Genomic DNA, 21,315 nt, shown 5'->3' on the forward strand with positions numbered 1-21,315 from the left:
CCAGCGGGCAGGCCCCAGGTCATCGGGTCACCCACTACCTCCCCAGCACCCAGACCAGAGCCTGGCACGTGGCAGACGGCCCACGAGCACTTGCTCAGTGAGTGAGCTGCAGGACGGGCTGCGGGCATTTCAACGCTGCGGGAGAACACACACTGCTTTGGGCGAGGCACTGCCCCTTCCCTGGCAACCAGCAAGAGCTGGTGAAATCCAGACCGAGATGCGCTCCTCACCTGGAGAACTGCCTGAGCTTGGTTTCTATGCTCCTGTGTCTCATGCACATCCTGGTCAGGGCGGAGCCAATCTCCCTGGTGCCACCTGCAAAAGAAACACAGGCAGAGCTGAGCACGAGAGGCAAGCGGGAATCACTGGAATCCTGGGAAGAGAACAAAATCATCTGAAAAGAAGCCGGATTTCACCACGAGGCAAAACCCAAGCCACTGCCTCTCGCCAGGCATGTGTATACGTGTGCATGTGTGCACACGCACACACACATGTGTAAATACATATGGTGACACGTTTGTCTATAATCAGCAGAATAAAAGGCACCTTGAGTCTATACAATGCCCGGTAGTACTTTCCGCTCTGATTTTCTCTAAATGTCGACTGTGACCCAGAAATCGATTTTACGACCCACTAACAGATCGGGACCTGCAATGTGAAAAATAATTTCTCAAGGAAGATGATCAAAAGAGTATCTGATATTGAAGGAAAAGCTGTTGTTTCCTTCGGTTTTGTTTTGCTTTCCACTTCTGGCAAAATAATCCCCTTAGCGTCATTTAGGACCGCTAATAAGGCCACTCTAGCTGTTTTAAGATGTGTAGTCTAGACTCCAAGCCATTCAGAGACAAGTGAGGCCAAAGCAAAATGAAATAGAGGAGTATTTTCTAAAGTTTTTGGTACGGCTGGTGAAAGAAGTCCTCAGACACAACAAATGTCAAGGTAAGCTTTAATTCAGTTTGATTTTCCCGAAATTCTTGTCACGCTGCTCCCTCCACGCAGACCCTCTTTAAGATTATTTGTGAAGTTCCCCTCCTTCCCCTCCTAGAAACAATGCCTGAATCAGCACTTGGGCGTGGGAGCACACTACAACCACAGATGGTAATCCAGCATCAAGCCCCAGAAAGCTCATTATAAATGTTATGAAAATACTAGGACTCATGAAATCGGGGCTTGCGGGGGGGGGGGGGGCGTCAAACAAAGCACTATTTTTCACAAACAAGGTCTTCAAGGGAAAGCTGCTGGCACTGACGGTAGGTTCAACCAAACCAAGTTAACAGGAAAAAATGTCGTCCCTTATTCATGCTAGTGACATTATTATGGTTCGCATTTCCCCCTCCGCCTGCTGTTCTAGAAACACCAATGTGCTATTTTTCAGTTCCTCCTATTTTCCATTTTATTCTGCACAACTAACAGGTTTCCAAAACCCAAAAAAGAAAAATTAGTGCTGAAAGTAATATGTATTAAATATTAATATTTCTATATCCTGTTTTAGTCTGAAAAGAGAAGCCTTCTAGAACAACTCTCCCGGTTCCTCTAAAACACAGTTTCTTGGCCTGAATATGACTGACATGTAATGTCAGTCACATGTGATGCTGGATGATTCTTTGTTGGGGGTGGGAGTGGGGGGTCCTGTGCATTGTAGGACAATTAGCAGTATCCCTGGCCTTGACCTTCCACAAGTCAGCAGCCGGCCCCCCATCTGTGACATCTAGACATGTCTCCACACAGTATGAAGTGTTCCCTGGGGAGCAAAAATCCCAGTCTATGAAGCACCGTTGCAAGAAAACTGAGCAAGAGCTAATGGTCCCCTGAAGCAGGGCAGAATTCAGCCAGGAGTCTTGGTAAATGGTGGTCCTTTAGCCCCTGGCACCTGCAGCCACTAGAAGGAGTTAGAGACCTCCGGGCAGCCCCATCTGCGGCGGCACACCATGCTCCACCAGGGCATACCAGTAGAGGGCGCCGTCTGCACGCGCGCTGGAGGCCTCCCGGGCTCCCTTGAGGTTTTCCCAAGCTTCTGCTGCTTTACGAGCAAAAGCCAGGAACACTTTATCCCAAGGGAAATATCTCCTATTTTTCCTGGGCCTTCATTTGATTAAAAGTTAATAACTTGGCCCTGCAAGGAAGCTGGCACCCTCATGCACTGCAGGAAGGAGTGTAAACCAGTCCTTTTCTGGAGGAGAACCCAACAGCATCCACCCAGGAAAGCCTTTAAACACGAGTCCCCTCTTCAACGTGGCAATTCTAGGTCTGGAAAATTAACCAGAGAAAACAACCAAGGACCACAGCAAATCCTTCCCCAGGAGGGCGGTCCTCAAAATGCTGCTGACAACAGTATAAACTGGAAGCGGACTCCCATTCTAGGGGCCCTGGTAGATAAAGCAGAGACCACAGACCAGCGCTGGAGTGCCAGGCGGTCATCTACGCCGCAGGCTGGTGGCGGTGAAGGTCATGGCAAAGGGAGACATCTGGACAGAGCTCAGGCTGCACCAGGCCCCGGGAGAAGTGCCGTGCACCCACGAACTCCCTCAATCCTCGAAACACTCCTGGTTCTGCTGGGACAATTATCCCCATTTCCTAGATAGGAAAGGTGCCTTATAGAATTTGTCCAAATTCTTTTTGGACATGTGACATATGAATTTTGTCCAAATTTGTCCAAAGTCATGCTGCTAGGAAGTGGGGTTCTGACCCGGGCTGAGCCTCCAGGGCCTGTGCATTTCCAGCATATGGCGCTGACTACAGACAGAGAAAGGCAGGGCAGGGGCAGAGCCAGGAGCCTAAATGAATACTGCTAAATGTACCTCCCGACACGCTCTGAGGGGCATTAGGCCTTTAAAGCCCAGCTCTCAAATTCCGGCAGTGGAGCTTAGAAATGTCGAGCTAGTACCAGAGGACTGAGCTCCTGTCCTTGCTAAGCTACCACCGAGATCACAATGGTGGGCAGCTGCTCCACAGAAAACCCCTGCCTTAGTTTTCTCAAGAGAGACTTCCAGGGTTGAAAAAGATCACTCAAGGTCAGTTCCCTCACCCCACTTCTCTGCTCCATTATTTCTGTTACCTTCCCAGACATTTTCCATAAATGGCCACCAGTCACTTGTCACCCCCAGGAAAGCCAGAGGCTTCCCAGGAAGAGCTACCCCACGGGACAGTAACAAGCACTTCCTAAACGGGCCGTCTGTGCTCACCGCCCGGCCCCCGCAGCACAGGAAAGCCTGAGAGGGGAGGAAATAAAAACCACAAAGACAACTTCCAAACAGCAGCATCTCTGTCCAACTGACACAGGGCAGGAGACAGGCGGGTGACCCCTTCCACGGACCCTGGGATCTGTCTGCTGGAATTACTGCTGATCGCAGCAACATGGGGCACCCTAAAAATAGCTCTATCTGTGGATATGCTTAACATCTTACGCTCTTCCTGACCCTTGCTCAAACTTACCAAAAAAAAAAATCAGCAAGTTTGAAAAAGCTTCAGAGGAAACCAGCTTTAGCTACAAAGACAGAGCAGACATCTGGAAGGAATCCGATTTGACAGTGAGAATATTTATGGAATCAAACGGCTGAGACACTCAGCAGCTTGTGAGTGAGGACAAGATCGTACTTGTTTCTGGATTCCCCGCACCCAGCACTGGTGCTGAAGGAAGGAGCCGCCATCCACCATTCTGAGAGCGGATCGCCGGACCGGCAAGCCCATACCAGGCGGCAGGCCCAGGGGCTGGGCCTGTCCTTTGTTCAATCCGTAAATCTTTCTGTGTCTTCCATGTACACACTATAGAATATTCAAAATAAATACAAGGGTCTTCTCTTAGAAAAGGTCTAGACTGATGCAAGTTCACCTAAAGAAACAATGGTATTTTTCCTTCCTATTATTTTTATAATCAATCACCACAAACTTAACGGGCCTAAAGCCAGGCACATTTATTATCTTATAGTTTTGGAAGTCCGAAGTCCAAAATCTGTTTCATGGGGCTAAAATCAAGGTGTCAGGAGGCCTGTGTTCCTTCTGGAGGTTCTAGGGGCAAACCTGTTCCCTGCCTTTTGCAGCCTCCAGGGGCTGCGCTCGCTTAGGCAGCACATATGCAGCCTCTAGGGGCCGCCTGCATCTATCCCTTGGCTTGTGGCCTCTTCCAGCACCTTCAAAGCCAGCAGCTCAGCATCTTTGCTCTTCTCGGACTTCTGCACAGTCCTCTCATCTTCTCTTATTCTGATCCTCTACGCCCTTCTTAGAAGAACCCTTGTGATTACACAGACCCAGATGGATAATCTAGGATAATCTCATCTCAAGATCCTTAACTGAATCACAACCGCAGAGTTCTTTTGCCCTGTACTGTTGGCAACGGTAGTCCCAGGTCCTGGGGCTGAGGATGGAGACCCTTTCGGGGAGGGCATCATTCTGCCCAGCATCGCTGCCTACGAGTTGTTAATCTGGAGAGTGCCGGGGGCACTGTGTGTCTCTCCAGAGCCCATCCATCCTCAGATGGTTGAGTCTGGGCCAGTGACCTAATCCCACCCCTTTGACAGTGGCTGGTTCAGGATTGGGACAGGAGGTCGATGGAGAAAATGGCCCTGACCAGCTATCATGATGGCCATGGGGACACCTGCCTTAGGATGAGATCTGTCCTCCGGACAGAAGACAGAGGGGCTGGCATCCCCAGGGACCTCCCTGAGCCACCAATCTAACACATGGAGCCCAGGCAACCTCTGGACCTGGAGTTCCTGTTTTGCGAGAGGGTATGTTTTTATAGCATCTTTGATTCAGTCCTGTTTCCTGCCAGTTGAACGGAGAAGAGGGCAGGGAACGCGGGCCTCATGTGCTTCTCCTGAGCACCAGCAAGCAGCCCGCTGCTGAAAGAAACGGCTGCTGGGACGCAAATACACTTCACGGCACAAACCCTCATTCCTTCCAGTGTGGGGCACAGAAGCACCTTCTGCTGTGACAAGCAAAGGTTTTTATAATAAAGCAGCACAAAGTCGCTCAGTGATCTACACTGCATGGATGGCAAAGGACAGAAACGGTAGAGAGAGAAAAGAAAAAAAAGAAAGTCCAGGGGCTAGACTAGCAGAGCACGAATGCTGGGGCAGAATCCTATGTCTTGCACCTGACACACTTAACCATTCCACAAATGTTTACTGGGTATTACACCTGTCTCCTGGGGCGGCCATGACAAAGCACCCTGAACCAGCCGGCTTCAGAGCACCACGATGTAGTGTCCCACGCTTCTAGAGGCCGGAGTCTGACGTGAAGGTGTGGGCAGGGACGTGCTCCTGCAGAAACCCACAGGGGAGAACCGTCTCCACCTCCTTCCAGCTGCTGGTGGTTACAGGCCACCCGGCGCTTGCCGATGCCTCACTCCTGTCTGTCATCATTGCCTGGGGACAGGCTCCTGGGTGTGTGTGTCTTCACACGAGGCACCAGTGAAGATATTCCCTGCTCTGCATGTGTCTGTGTCCAAATTTCTCCTTATGGAGACAGCACCGGTACTAGATCAGGGCCTGCGCTAATGACCTCACCTCCACCTGACCACACGTGCAGAGACCTCATGTCCAAGTGCGGTCCCGTTCACAGGTGCTGGCGGTTGAGACTTCAACCTATCTCTTTGGGAGACTCAATGTACCCCATAATAAGGGTCTACCATGCAGCAAGAAATACAGGGACTCCAAAGACGACGACAAGGGCCTGACCCGTGAGGAGCCAGCATACTGGTTGGGGGGCGGGGGGGGGGGGGGCAGCTACGAAATGGCACAGGGAAGGCAATTTTCACAGCAATGCAGTGGGCTTGGTCGTCTTGTCCCCCCTTTATAAGTGGGAAAATTGGAGCTCAGGTGGGTGAACTAACTTGCTGAGGGCCACAGGGTTGGGAAGTGGGAGAGCTAAGATCCAAGCCCCACTTTCACTGACACCCGAAGGCCCTTTCCCACTATGACGAGCTGGACAGGTCCCCACTGAGGACAAAGAGGCACATTAAAGTCACAAACAGAATACGAACTGCTTTATGCCATTCTGGGGACGACAAGGTAAAATAAGGAGACACTGAGCCATGGTCGTTCCCCACAAAAGTCCGACAGGGCCACACCCTTCCCACTGCAAGTCGCCACCCGGTGGCTGTGTGGCGAGGTGGCACAGTGGCACGCATCCGGTGGCCTCGTCCTGCCCCTCCACGCAGCCTCATTGGCAGGCGGCTTCCGTCTCCCCACACAGCGGGGGCCTAATGCACCGGCCACGGTGGGGTCTCCAGCGTGCAGGTGGCCAGCGAGGGCTGAAAAGCTGGTCTGTGGGGCCCAGCTTCTGAGGCAGAAGGGAGGGGGGTGGCGGAGGGGGAAACAAGATTTAAGAAGCGCCCGGGTCGGAGCTCGGGGCCACAATAAATCACTGTGCTTCCTGGAGGCCCTCTGAGGGCTCAGTTGTTGGGAGCCTAATTAGCAGTCAGAAAGAGCCTCGGACAGGGGAAGGCTCTGGGAAGCCTCCCCAGGAGAGGGCCGGGGACCGCTCACCTGCCGCGGGGGTTCTCGACCCCAGCACGGCTCATGTCTGGGACCAGCTCCTTCTTTGTCATGCAGGGCTGGCCGGACCACTGTGGGGCATCCCGCGGCGTCCATCCCTGACCCTCCGGGTGTCAGCAGCACGCCCCACGTCAGGATGACCAGAAATGTGTCCTGACATTACCAAATGTCTCCCGGGCTTGGCGGGGCGGGGCAGAATCACCCCTGTTGAGAACCACTAGCCCAGGGGAACAGTGACCTTCTCCCATAAGGACGGCGCTCTGATCTGGGCACTGGGCCTGGAGAAGCCACAGCTCTCCTCTCCCCCGGGACAGCAGTGTCCCCCCCCACACACACACACTGCAGCCGCTCCAAGAGGTCAGCCCGCTGCCCACCCCCGGCTTCCTGAGCAGAGGTGACAGGCACCCCCTGCTCATGTGGAGAAACTACCCCACTTGCCATTGGAGAAACAGTAATTCCAAAACACGCAACGGACATTCCCCATCAAGTCAACAGGCACTGACCCCCTCCCTGACAGCCCTAGGGACACACTGATTGCACCAGAGGCAGCTTATGTTCCCGTGTAAAATACCAGAAGGATCCATGCAGCCATGAGAGGAGGACACGTGCCCGCTCCCAGGCACAGAAGCTCCACTGTCCGTGCAGCTGGGAAGGGCTCCTTCATGGGACCAACAGGGGCGCAGAGGAACAAGGGCGTGGAACACAAAAGTGACCTCTAGCCACTCAATGGCTCGTGCCTTCTGTCTGGACACAGGCCAGAGAAGCACTGACAGCCCCACAGTGTCTCTGAAGATCGGTGACATGGGACCCTATCTATACACAGGTGCCACGCACCGGAGCCTGGCGGGGGCTCCGTCCTCGTGCATGCAGATGCATGAAACCACTTCCCGTGTCCACCCAGTTGAAGTTGATGAGATCCAAGAGCAGTGGTGGTGTGTGGCTCCCGGGCACACGTGCACCAAATATGCCAGATACGCCACTCGTATCAAATAAGAGGATCATCCGCCCCTGCGACATGTTTGTATCAGGAACCTTTTCCCGAAATCTATCTGCTTTGATGCACACCAGATTGTACCTGTTGTGGTATGTGACCCCGTTCCCTCCCCCACTGACCTCAAAGGAGTTCTGGGGGCCCCGCCCCAGCCATACTCCATCCCCCCAGCCCCAGGGCCACCCACCTGAGCGACATCGAGACCTGCAGGCCTCGATGCAGCCTGCAGGCCATGGAGACCCCACAGTGGCACGCTCACTGTGGTTGACCTGACGTCGTGGCAGCTCCCTGCCATGTCCCAAATTAACACGGAGATCAAGAAGAAAAGCAGTAGAGACACAGGATTAAGAGAGAGGCTTCGAAGTGAACCGATGTGGGTTCAAAGCCCAGCTCAGTCCCCCCACTAGCTGTGGGGCCCAGAAAGGGTCTAATTTGCTTACACTCAAATGTGGAAGACTGTTTTCTAGTAAACAGCGCTGCCGACTCAGGTCTTGGGTCTCTGTGGCGCACATCACACCCAGAAGGCATCACCTGTGAGTCAGAGTTTAGGCTGCCTGTGAAACAGCCTGAGTATCCCAGTTACAATTTTTCACAATCTTGGCCCCGATCTTTCACAACTGCCTCATCCGTATGCCATCCGACGGCGGTATTTCTTTTTAAGAAGCAACTCGTTTCTATCCCCTATTTCAAGCATTCCACTTACGTTGCAGAAACAACCGATCTGGATTTGATGTGCACATTGCGAAGATTTATATACCTTATAATCAAATAATTTAACAACGGTCCATACTGTGTGGATAACAACGGTCCACACTGTGTGGATATACAAAGAGAACCTACCAGCTATGCGCTTGCTGAAGGCAGGGGTTGGTACAGTTTCTAGAGAAATACAGAGCACTGGTTACATTGACGGGCACAGGAAGAAGGGCTCTGGTGTGGCGATAATCAGCCACGTCCCCCAGGAAGGCAGGGGCCGGAGTGACTCTGCCCACATGGATGTGCCAGCCACCAGAGCACGGCCCTCACTTCCCCCACGTGGAATACGGCCCTTCGCCAAGAAGCTGGCTGATGAGAACATGGAAGGCAAGTTAACAGGACAAAGGCGCTTCCTGCGAAAGCCCGGGTTATCCCTTCTTTCCAAGCATCTCAGGAGACCAGAGGCTGAGAAGAGTGGTCCAGAGGGTCTGCCTTGGAAAGGGCTGCTTGTCCTTAGTTATGCATCAACAAAGCGGTCATTTGATGGAACTCAGGGCTGTGGTATCAAGAGGTTCATGGTCAGCTGGCTGCAGCAAGCTCCAGTCTCTCGGTGTCCCCAGGCCTCCGAAACAGGCAGGCAGCTGTCCTTGGCTAGCCAGCCTTTGAAGGTGTCCCCAGCCCTCTGCCCTCTGTCTCTGCTGTTTACTTTTACACTGCCAAGATTAAGACAATTGTTTCACCGGCCTCCTTCCCGTAAAGGATGGAAAGAGAAGGTCCCACGGACCCCGCTGCTTGGTACCATCCCAGGCCACTCAGGAGTTCTCCTGCCAACAACACTCAGGATATTAAGAACAAATCAGCATCGCAGGTTCTGTATACGAAGAGAGAGTATGTCTGTCCTTCCTCTCCAACCCCTGCTCTTCGAGAGCCCCCAAATCTTGAAACGTCAGGTGTCTTTCACCTTGATGGCCAGCTGGAAGACTGCCAGGGCAGGGCATCACAGAAGCTGCCTCAGCGTGCATCAGCTGCCGCTCTGGCCAGACGGTGCAGGGCACGGCTGGGGACACCATCTGCCGGCACGCGCCACAGCCACCGTGGCTTCCCCGGACGGGGAAGCTGGCGTCCCCACTTCTGCCATCTTGTAGGCAGGTTTCAGAGTCCTCACAGCTCTAAGTGATGTTTTACCCAAATATCCAAATATCAGTCCAAATATCAAAATATCCAGTCCAAGGGCCAAGTGCAAAGGGCCATCAGGGGCACCACCACAGCTCGACCAACAAAATAATGGGTCTGTAGGGAGCACGCCAGGCAGGGCACCAACGGGAGCTCAGCTAGAGGTGGGCATACCTGCCTGAGGCTCCAGGAAGAGGACTTTCCCGGTGACCTCTGGGCTGGACCAGCTGACCCTCTTGCTTCCTTTAAGGCAGAGCATCTTATGGCAGCCAGGATGCTGGAGAAGAGATGGGATAGCACTCCTACACTATACCGGGGAAATGCTGCTGCGGTCCCGTTCCTGGGCCATGACCGGGGGAGACAGTTCCGGTCCTCGTGGAACGCACAGCTCATCTAAACTTAGAAGCAAGGAATTTGTAGGGTGACCTTTGGGCTGGAAAGTCCCTTAGAAAACACACCAAGCAACAAACCAGCAGTGCCCTGTTGTTCAGCGTCACACTGTTGCCTTAATTAGCAGAGAAGCTCCTGATGCCCTCTCGGGAGCCGGACACTGGCTGTCCTTTCTCGTGTTTGGGAAACACACCCAAGCCCTTCCCTGCGCATTTGTGTGGCGGCTGGTTCCTATCAGGGGGCACCATCATTTTCATTAAAGGTCAAAGAAGGCATGCAGGATATTAAGAACAAATTAACTGCTTCTTCCGGCTTCATCACCATTTTACTTTTATCCTTGGACACAGAGAGATGGACAACAGGGAAAGGTAGCATCATTTGACGCCCTATATTTGTTTAACGGAGGGGACGGGGAGGGGAGGGGAAGAGAAAGAAACAATCAGTCGCGGTATCGCAGGTCACCACGCAGACCGGTTAGTTACCATGTATATCAGCCACGTAAGCAGCTCCCCTCAGTAGAAACACCGGTCTGACGTCAACCACCCAACAGCAACCGAACACCTTACGTTAACCTTGGCGATGGTTGAAGAACACTTCTGCATGTGCTACTTAGATCACCCACATGTTCTTGCAACAAACCCACGATCTATCTGATCTCAGGGACGATGAGAAACGTGAACGGTATTTTAAGCAGTGGGACGATCTGCCCCTTTGTCCTCAGGGGGTTCCTTAGGATGAAAGCGAAAAAAATTACAAAGATTTTTTTTAAAAAAAGAAGCCCTTAAAATGCTCCCCCACAAAGGAAGCCTAACTTCCCTTTTGCTACAATGGCAATCCCCACCACGCGCTTCCATCTTCATGGAAGAGAAAAGCACATGGAGTTTCCTGTTTGAAAAAAACGTATTATTCAGCTACTGTATGCGGCTGAACGGCGAAGGACAGTCCAGCTGGTGTTTACAGGACAGCTAATACTGTGCACTCAGCGAATGCTGCGCAGGGGCAGCAACACATTTTGGGAAGACACCCTTGTGCCCACACGCAGGGTGGAAGACACCGCAAACTGTTATCAGCTGACAATCTCGCAGCCAAGCTCACACTCCCCAGCCTCTCCCACTTCACGACTTTTCAAAAAGCAGAGGAAACAAAACCGCACACAGTCCCACCACCATCTGGAGGCTTCAGCAAGCACGAGAGTCTGGCATGCACGGTACTGGCAGCCACAAAGACCAATATTCCTCTTTCTTTGTTGCTGTTTTAAAAGCAAAGCGAGAGCGGTAATACGGAAACACAAACACGCAGACCCGCTCACACGCCGGGGAAGACGGAGCGGCCGCAAACGCAATCTGACCGCGATCCTTCCCTCCCCCTGTTCGGGATGCCACAGTGCCCAGCTGGAACAGGGTGGGGGAGGGGGGTGTCAACCAGGACATGCCACTGGCCCTCCAGAGAGCTGCCATGACCAGTGCCCACGGCGAGGGTCTGCCACTGATGCACAGGCACAGAAAGACGCACCCCACTGGAGCCAGGTGCTCAGGTCAAGGGAGCCAACTAGGCAGAAGTGCGCGGCTGGGTTTTCTTAGCCCGTGAAACTGAACTGCCGGGAGAATAAGATGCTTACAGCCACTGATGCGGGCATTACCTCCCAGGTGGCCTTCAGGGAAGGGCAGATCACAGAGAAGGGGGCCTGATGAACCATATGGACACAGGAGAGGGCAGTATCTTGGGATCAGAGAAAGCCTGATACATCCACCTCCCCAAAAGCGATGAAACCCCCAAGGCTGAGCCCATGATTGTCTCCTTAGCTGTCCCCTGGTTCTGCTTCCACTGGTACCAGACCCTCCCTGTGACCATCAGTTTAACCTTGAAACCTCTGCTATCCAGAAATGTGTTGCTGGCCTATGAACTACTCTGTTCCTTTAAGGGGCTTCTGTACCCCCTGCAAACTATGCCAGAATATGTTGACTTCATCAGTTCTCAGGAAGCAACCTTGCTGCTTTCCAAATTATTAGGAATAGCTACCATTTATGGGTGGCTCATAATTGAAGAGTGAGTTGCAAGCACACTTGCAAACCTCCTTCTACTCCTCATAGAAGTATCATTACCAGGTAGGTATTATTATTCTCATTTTACAGATGAGGACAGGGAAGCTCAGAGAAGTGAAGTCATTTGCCCAAGGTCACACAGTAGAATTCAGGATCTGTACCCAGGGGTGAGTCTACAGACCTTTGAAACTTTCTTCAGGACAATTCACTGTTGCAAATATATCTCAGAATATCTAATGGATAAGAAGTCAGGTTTTCACCCCCTGCCCTGGCTGTAACTGAAGGAACATAAAAACTCTTCCACTTAAACATCTGTTTCATGAGCGAGATTCGGACCACCATGGCCACATCCCCGCTGGGCTCTGTGCCGACTGAGCACAGAGCATGCAAGGCCCTGGCTCCCCAAGGCAGACATGGACGGGCTCAGCAGATCGCATCCCGCCAGCTTCCTTTGCAGCGGGATGCTCTTTATCCATGCAAAGGACCTACTACCTCTACTCACTAGGAGTGTCCTTCCCAAAATCACTCTTTCAGCTACTGACCTGTCCCAAGAGGAGCCTCTATAGCACAGTTTTGTGGAGACCTCATCTTTGCTTAGTCTAATTTGAGATCTCTTTGTTATCTTATAAAATGGCACATAGTGGGATGTGTACACATCTCTGGACACAGTAGGTGCTCAGCAAACCTCCATACATGGGAGCTCTGAGTTCCAAGCTTGTAAGGCTGGCTCTTCCCAATTCTCTTAGTACCTCCCCCGGCTCCCCACCCTTCTCCGTGCCTGCTGCCCACCCCCACCTACCACTGTAACAGGGAACTAGGCAAGAGCAGCTCAGATGTCAGGTTCTACAGAAGAGTGGCCGCATCAGCCAGGACTCCGTTAGTGGCGCACGGGATGCGGACAGGCTTCTGTTTGCAGCTAATTTCCTATCCAGATTCACCCCGATCCTCCTCTGCTCCCCCTCCATTTCTATCTCAGGCCACACCTTCCCCAAATCGTTTCTGGATGACTCTTCAGTGGTTTCTGATCCCGGTTTCTTCTAACTAACCCTGAAACGGCAAACAGGACATTGGCTCTTCCAACCAGAGAAAGCAGGTAGAAGGCCGAGGCGGGCGGGAGAGCAGCACTGTGACACAAGCCGAGCGTCCCCAGGAGCCTACGGGCTGGCCGTCCCCGCCTATCCATCCTCCATCTGTTCAATCCAAGGGTGTAAACCGGTTTTAGTTTCGAGTTCCCAGCTGAGTCTTAAGATCAAGCACTAGTAAAGGGAACCAAGGACTATTCCTAGTTATTTCCAATCTCTTTACTGCTCTGGCCAAATCAACCACCCACTGCGCTTTGTGTTGTACTGGAACTGCATTAAATCTGGCAAAAGCAATCCCAGGTTCATAGTTACTAGGGTCCACCAAAGTAAAGGGTGGGGGAGAGGGACAGCTCAAATATTACCTGAAAACGCTATTTGCTCAGTACTTACAAAGCTTAAGGTAGGTGCATAGATGTTGGGGAAACACGGAGTCCTCAGTGGTTAGAAGCTGGGGCTGGAAGCAAAAGATAAATGTGCATCCCCCAAAACATTTTCTTGTTCCTGCCCAATTTCCATTAAAAAGGGCAAAACTGTAGCGTCCTGATGACCCTTCGAGGTTAACGGAACCAGCCTACATGAGATGTCCCTGAGAGCCAGTGACGGGATGGGACGTGAACATTCTACTCAACGATCAGAGCTACTCCTGATCTTCTTCCTGCTCTGCTCCCCGGTATGCTTCCTTTCCCTAGTCTTCTAACAGCCCAAACCCTTCCCAAGGACAATAACCACCCTTGAGTAGTTTAAACCTAACCGCTCCTCAGTCATCAAACAAACCCCATGGGAAGCTGCCGGAAATCATGGACTGGCCCTGTGTCCTGCGTGGGGGTTTGGGAGGAAACGCATGAACAGAGGCTTCCCCTGCTCTGTCCAGCTCGTGGCCTGACCCCGTGGGCCTGCTAGGACTGATTTATTACCACTGCGCCGTGTATGTTCCAGTGGCCAACAGCTGATCATTCAGTGGGCTCGTGTCCCTTTCCTCTTCCCTGTGGAATGATTAGGGGCATAATTCTCAACTCTGAAGATCTAAGCATTCCTTGTTTTTTAAGATCACCTTGTTTTTTTAAGACTACCTTCACAAAGGTGGGGTGGGGGTGGGGCAATCAGGTTTATATCTTCTGGGCTAATTTTGACTGCCTGCTAATGATACCTGGAACACTGTGTTAAGATGGATTCTGAGGTTGGATCTGGGCTTGATGGAAAAGTGGGTGCCTACATCAGCTAGCAGTGTCTGCCACGAACTCAGGTACCACGGAAGGACACGTACCTTGTATTTGCTACTCTGGCCGTAAGGTGTCACAGGAACTAGAGCAGGGAGCTTTCACTGTGATCACAAGGGGATTTTGCTAAAATGCAGATTCTGACTCAGAAGGTCTGGAGTGGACCTGAGACTCTGTATTTCTAATCAGCTCCCAGCTGATGCTGACTCGCTGCCAGACCAGCAACCACGCTTTGGGCTGAAGGTGCTGGGGTACTTCGGCCAATACCTCTTTCCCAAACTCCCCAAGAACTCCACCATCACAAGGACCCTAACCAGGTGAAATCTAGGTGGATCAGATGTCCCCAACTTAGCAGAGGGACCTGGAGAAGGCGACTGTTCACCGTGTTGCACCCCATAAGACACTGGGGCCTCCTGCTGGGGAAGCGTCCCACCCCTCTCCAGAGGTCCTCCAGCCAACACGTGAAACCTCAAACCTGGGTCCCGAGAAAAAGAGAAAGCTCAGAAGCATCAGACAACATGTGAGGACAAAGTGGCTGGATGTAAGTTAAGTGCAGGTCACAAAGTGGCCCTTGGTTCCCCACGCGCCTCCAGCTCTCCCCATGCCTGGGAGGTTAAGTAGCCTTCAGGGTGACTCAGTATGAAAAGGGGGGGGCATGGAGTAAGCTCTCTCCTCTGCCTTCCGGGGAATTAGCACCTCAGGGTCTCCAGCATCTGCAGTTTGGGGCGGGATAACAGAGGGAGAGGAGAGGCGAAGGCGACCAGATGGCTGCTGGCTCACCTCGGCTCTTTCCCGTGCACATGCACGCATCACCGCACGTGTGACGCTATCCTGGGCTTACTGCACCCTGGGCCTGGGTCCTCCACTAGACTGTGACCTCCCCGTGGACAGCCACAGGGTCCCGGCCATCTCTCAATTCCCAGTGTCTGGCAAGACGCATGGCCCAGAACAAAGCCTCCGTAGATATTTGCAGATAAAGGAAAGCAAAACAGAAATAAAAATTCTTTTATCAGACAATAACCCATCCTAAGAGCAAGTACCCCTAGCAAGGTGGTAGCTGGGGCTACATCTGAGCTCGCAGGAGGGGGTGATGAGCACTTCCTTACCGGAGGTAGGCTCACCCACGGATTGAAAACAAAAGGGACAGGAGTTCTGACCCCTGTGAGCCCTGGGAGGCCTGCCTGGCTTGAGGTTCAAGACCATTTAGTGAAAGAATATTCCTAAATGCTAATCTCATAGAGAATATTTAGATCTAAGCTCAGCTGCTTTGGCTGCGCAAATAAAATCACTTGTGTACCTACTATGGGCAAGGCATTGTGTAACAATGGGATAGCAAGTCTTCCTCCACGTAAGAGCATGCACAAAAGAAGAAGAAGAAAAAAAAAAAAAACCAAGAAGGCAAAACGTAGAGTATTTAAGACAGAGGACTGATACAGCCCTCGGAAGTCCCCATCGGGAGGGAACAGGGCCCATTAAAATGCTCACAATATTCAGAACATATTTTTTTTAGAAGATAATTACCAACAACCTCAGGAAGCTCCAGAGCCCCTTAGATGCTATTAGAAAAACCTTTGCAGGCGCAGCTCTGTTGCCATGACAACGGCTGAGTTATAGAGACGGACGAGGGACCCACCAAATGGTGTTCTCGACAGTAAGCCGTGAGGTTTCTTAAAGCCCCTTTCTGAAGAAGCCTCAGCATCTAGGAGTTAGAGAACGCATAAGCGCAAGGGGACCCAGGGGCAGCCCAGTTGTAGCATGTTTCTGGCATTTTTTCCTTTCCCACCCCTGCCAACCGGTCGCCAAAACTCAGGTGACATATCCCCCGGGCCAGAGACCTCACCCTGTCCCGTGCTCAGAGGAAGACGATTGCAGAGGGGGGTTTTCCTCTGCAAACCCTGGAGAGAAGTGAGCACAGGCGAAGCTTTAGGAAGGGCAGCACTTCCATCGGAAGAACCTCTTCCTTTCCAGGCAGAAGGTTCGGGTAAAGCACCGTGACCTCTTTGGCAACACCTGCCATTAGCTCAAGGAGGCTGAGACAAAACAAACACAGCCACGGAAGGTAGCTTCTTCTGGGTCTTAAGTACAGGACCAGTTTCTAATTCCAACCATTAAGTGTCACCTGGAAATTTCACGATCCCGTCACTGTCTTACTTGGACCTTAAACACACACAATGCATTAGGGACCCTAACGGTATTCAGTGAAACACTTGGGAGGCTGCATATGGCAAAAACATAACCACAGGCCTAGTGTCCACATGTATATGGTGTGCACAAGCACGTGTGCACAGACCACGAGACAGGAAGCCACTGTGATGTGTGTCTCTTTGGAGCATCACCAAGGACGGCTTCTCCCATGGCCCCAGGCATCAGACACCTTTAAGACGAATGCGGACGGATTAGGTAACTCCCAGGGGAACACGCTTGTGCAGACCAGGATCGGGAGAAGGGGACACGGCTGACTTGGGGGCACCATGGGGCACGTAATTTGCATTGTAAAAATGGACACAAGCATTGCTGAAAGGGAACCCCACATTCCACCAATACATGCTGCTGAGGGGAGCAGCACAGCCTGAAGAGGAACCTCCCAGATCCTAAACAGATGACCGCCACCTGTCCACCGCCACCTGTCCTCCTGACCCCGCCCCTTTACAGTGAGGTTCCAAAACAACAGGTGCTCTCCGGGGTGCCTACATGCATCCTGTCCGGGACAGAATGGTCCAGAACCCTCAGCTTCCTTCAGCACACCGCGCCCCTTGGCTCACCACTTCCCGGATGGCCTCTGGACACCAACCGCACCTTCCACCCTGGGCCAGCGCAGCACTCCGTGGGACCGCCATCCTGAGCAAGCTTAAAGGCTCATTTCATTGGAGAAAGAGTCAGAATGATTTACATAATCTGTTCTTAAAACTCCTGTTTACTTAGTGCCTTATAAATAATTTCTATCATCCTAAGAAGAACTTGAAAAGATGAAACTCTACATGATCTACAATGCCGCACAGAAAGCAAACACCCAAGTGGGCTTGTTTTCACAGATTTGCTATCAGGACCATACCAATGCACAGGTGTCTCCCCAGAATGCTGCAAGGCAGCCCCCCAGGTTTCCCACCAACGTATTCCTAATCAGGAACCCAGCTCTCATCCAGGGAAGAGCCCAGCAAACCTTAGCAGTCCTGAATCAGCACACAGACTCAGTCTGAGACAGGAGTTATGAGCTCCTGCAAGCATAAGCGCGGATTTGGACAGCGCTCCAAATGTCGGGACGGGTGGACGAGTGGACGGGTACAGAGCCCTCTTGACAGGGGCTCTGTACATCCACACCAGTGGTGACACGCCGGGGAGGACAGAAGCACAGAGAGGGGATCCTGACCAGAAGGCGGAAGACGAAGAGTGGAGGGACAGGCAGGCGTCAGCACGTTCCTGCTAGAGAAAAAGAAGCCGGCCTTCCCCCACCGTGGGACTATGGGACTGCCGGCCACGTTTCCAGATGACTGCACAGGGCCACAGGAAATGGCACAGGCAGGCAGCCATTAGGTGAGAACAGCTCTGCATCCAGAGGGCTAAGGAGACAAGCTTACAGCCCTGGAGATACCAGTTTATTTTCAGAGACAATTACCCAGTAATTACAAACCCGAGACTGACCTTTCCGCTAGAAAGCTCGACATCAGGGACCCTCTTGTCCCCAGCCAGAAAACAGGAAAAGCAATGACATTTGAATGACTTCCATTTGAGGAGTGGGTATATGTGCCGCTGCGCACCTGTGTGTATGAGAGACAGACATGCAAGGGAACCCAGGGCAGGGACAGATCCCCAGCCACAAAAAGCTGCTAGATTAACACGGAATTGTATCCAATCCACAAACCAGCATTCAAAAGTGGATTAATAACTGCTGGAAAATGAGTCCGAGTAAACCCCATTTTCTTATTTCTTAAGTTCAAAGACTGAGACCCATCGGGTAGATTAAGTAACCCGGGACAGTCGCCACCCCGCCATGAATGCCCTGTTCGACAAGCAGACAAACCTGGCACTCAAGCTACACCTCCGAGCTCCTTCCTCACAGTGAACGGATTCCTCCAGGCAGTATGCTAGTACAAGGTGATGAGGGGGCGTTTCTCTGGCCCTGGAAGGACAGCATGATTCCCGAATGTCCAAGATGGACAACAGCAGGCCCTGCCGTCGTGTGTCTGCACCCCGTCCCCTGGCTACCCGCCCCCCAGATCAGCTCAGGGTAACCCAGCTGAGCTGGCTGCTGTTCTAAGAGGTTGAGATTTGGTTTCTGGACTTGAACCCAGAACCCATCCACAGCAACTGCCCCAGCTCTCCCTGCAAACCATGGTGTAACCTTGGGCAGCGTCCACTCTAAAGCTCAGCACTTCCTCCCTATAGGGCCACAGAGGGCTGATAAGCCAAGTAAGACGCTGGGCACCTGCGCAGGCCCTATCCAGACAAAGGACTCCGTAGACACTTGCTATGGTCACGCTATCGACATTCAAGACCACAGCTGTCTGATTCCAGATCTCTTCCCTGGAACCTCTGCACACACAGCTTCACACAAGACTCTTTCATCTCAATCTGGCTTTAGATTTACATCCCACCTCATTGCCAAATGCATTTCAGGTTTCTGTTAAATGCTTCAACTGCAGCAGAAACGTCCGTAGTGACTGATTAGGAGGAAGAGGTCACTGCCTTCAAAGACAGCCACTGAAAGGCCCTTCAAGCCTCTTGGGACTGATGTGTACAGCTGCATAGGCTGTACGCTGCGGGACTCCAGAGGATACCATGCCCACAGAGGGTGCGTCAGGGGCCTCTGAAAGTCTGGGTTTGGCCCCAGTCAAATCCAGGAGGAGACGGGACTGGAACCTGAGTCACAGCTCCACCAGCTCTGCTACCCCAACCCCCTCCTTTCCTTTCCCTGGGTTGGTTAGCAAAGTTTAAAATAGACCGATTCACTCTCAGCAAAGGGACAGCTTCCCCCACAGCCCCCAGACAGCTCGGAGGAAAGAAGAGCTGCTTTCTGCTACTGAAACCTTGGTTAGGCAGAGACCAGGGGCTAACACCGCGGGCCCACCCCATTTGTGAAAAATCATACATTACGTTCTCAGGAATCACTTGACTACGACTGAAGTTGCAACACCTTTTGCTCTCCTTTGCAGATGGATGGATAGGTTTCTTTTCCTGATGCCCACTTCCCTTTGTCCTCATTACAGGGAAGGAAAAACATCTGATTTCCAAACCAGTGGCAGTGCCACTAGTAGACCTCAACTTACCAAAGAGGTGCCTGTTCCAGAAGACTGTTTGTGGTTATTGTTTCAAAATGGCTATTTTTCCCCTGCCAAGAAATAATACAGGCATGGCAGTTCTCAGGCTAGCCCACACATTTGACCCATGACATACCTGAGCCAAGTACCACGAAACCAGACCAGTCTCGTCCCAGTGTGGCTCTTGGAAGAAGCGCTCAGTTTCTACATGGGACGTGGATTTTAGCAGCAAGGAGGAAAGGGCAGAGCAGAGGGAGGAAGGGAAGAGCCTCCTATATTTGAAAAAACAATATTCCTCATGTGTTTAATGAACATGCCACACCTACTACGCACAGATGCTGGGGTTCATCCATAAAATGGTCCTCGCTCTAAAAACAGCACGCAGGGCTCCGGCACAAAATAGGAAGTACACAGAAATGGATGATACAGTGTGGAAGGTCCCAGATTTGGAGGGAAGAGCTTGTCCAAGCTGGGCGGGCCACAGCCCAGCCAGCCTAAGACAGCGTGCTGGTGAGTCCAGAGAGCGAGGAAGAACCAGCAGCAAGAGGGGACAGGTCTGCGGGCCTCCAGGGAGTCCAAAGTGGCTAGAGCATCCTGGATGGAGAGACAGTAGTCAGAGGATGAGGCCGGAGAGAAAGGCAGGAAGAGGCCTGGCCTTGAAATTGCCTCAGCTACAAGGTTAAGCTGGGGAAGAAATTTCACCCCCAAGCAAATGGGAGCCATGAAAAGGTTGACAAGAAGAGGCATGGCCAAGAAGCAGAAGGAACCCGGGTCCACCAGTGGATGAATGGACAAACAAAATGCGGTATATATACAACAGAACATAAGCCAGCCTTAAAAAGGAACGAGAGGGGTGCCTGGATTCAGTGTCCCACTCTCGGTGTCAGGTCAGGTTGGGATCTCAAGGTCATGGGATCAAGCCTCACGTGTGGGTCTGTGCTCAGCGGGGAGTCCTTCTGTGCCACCCCCACACACACACTCATGCTTGCTCACGCTCACTCTTTCTCTCTTTCTCTCTCTCTCTCTCAAACAAATAAATCTTGTATGTATCCACAGTTGTCCAATTCATGGACACAGAAAGTGGAACGGTCGTTGCCAGAGGCCAGGGGCCAGGGAAAACAGGGAGCTATCATCTAATGGGTATAGTGTCGGTTTTCACAAGATGAGGAAGTTCTGGGGATTGATTATATGACAAGGTACATAACACTAGTACCACTACTGCTGCTGAACTATACACTTAAACATGCTTTAAAATGGTAAAAAGATGGTATATTTTATATTTATATGTATTTTACCATCTTAAAAATTAAGATTAAAAAACATTTCAAAAGATTTCAATGATCTCATCTCAACTTCGGCTTCTGCTGTTGGAATGGTTTTGGAGGAGAAGCTAATGCAAGAACAGGAATGGGACCCCTTTCCCGGACCAGATCAGTCTGGGGGTCCCAGAACGAGTCACTGTGAATCAGCGCACAAACTGCTAAGCTGCGCACTCTTCTCTGGACAGCCTCCATCCGGCTCAGGCAGCGGGGCTCCAAGACCTCTGCCCTTCAGGGTCCTCCCGTCTCTCCTCAGCACTCTCCTGGTTGCCGGCGTCAGAGGTGGCAGATGCCAGGGCTCGGGACCTTATGGGCCTTAGATCGAATCAGGACTGCCATTTCACATTTCTACATACGGGGCACAGATAAGCCAGACCTCATACAAGACACTCAGAACACGCTGAGGCTCCGTGGGACGTCAGAATGCTCCAGGCGCGGTCCCGGGTTTGAGGATGTGGTAGAGAAGGGGTCACTGCAGTGGACTGGGAAACCAACCGAGCCATGTTCACTGGCGTTTGGGCTGACTGGGAAGCAGGTGGGGTAAGAGCGTTAGCTCAAGGCGCTGTCTCTTTCTGGGCTGTGGCCTCTGCCGCAAGCGTGTTTGTGTTTATTTCAGGTCATAGAAACACCCCGGGGCGCTGCTCCCTTCTGTGAGC

At 52.1% G+C, this 21,315-nt stretch overlaps 1 protein-coding gene across 20 annotated transcripts in view; it reads right to left on the reverse strand.

Annotated features, from left to right (window-relative positions):
* The window catches only part of MTSS1 (MTSS I-BAR domain containing 1), a 157,754-nt gene that overhangs the window by 33,461 nt on the left and 102,978 nt on the right, over nt 1–21,315 (reverse strand). For 19 of the 20 annotated variants that reach the window (XM_032315958.1, XM_032315972.1, XM_032315962.1 and 16 more), the window contains one exon: nt 231–315. In XM_032315958.1, the coding sequence (XP_032171849.1) occupies nt 231–315 (85 nt within the window). Of the gene's footprint in view, nt 1–230; nt 316–7,672; nt 7,693–21,315 lie in introns of those variants that run through there. The other variant, XM_032315968.1, reaches the window with a different exon arrangement.

The sequence above is a fragment of the Mustela erminea genome, chromosome 16 (genome assembly GCF_009829155.1).
Source record: "Mustela erminea isolate mMusErm1 chromosome 16, mMusErm1.Pri, whole genome shotgun sequence".
NCBI classification, from domain to species: Eukaryota; Metazoa; Chordata; class Mammalia; order Carnivora; family Mustelidae; genus Mustela; species Mustela erminea.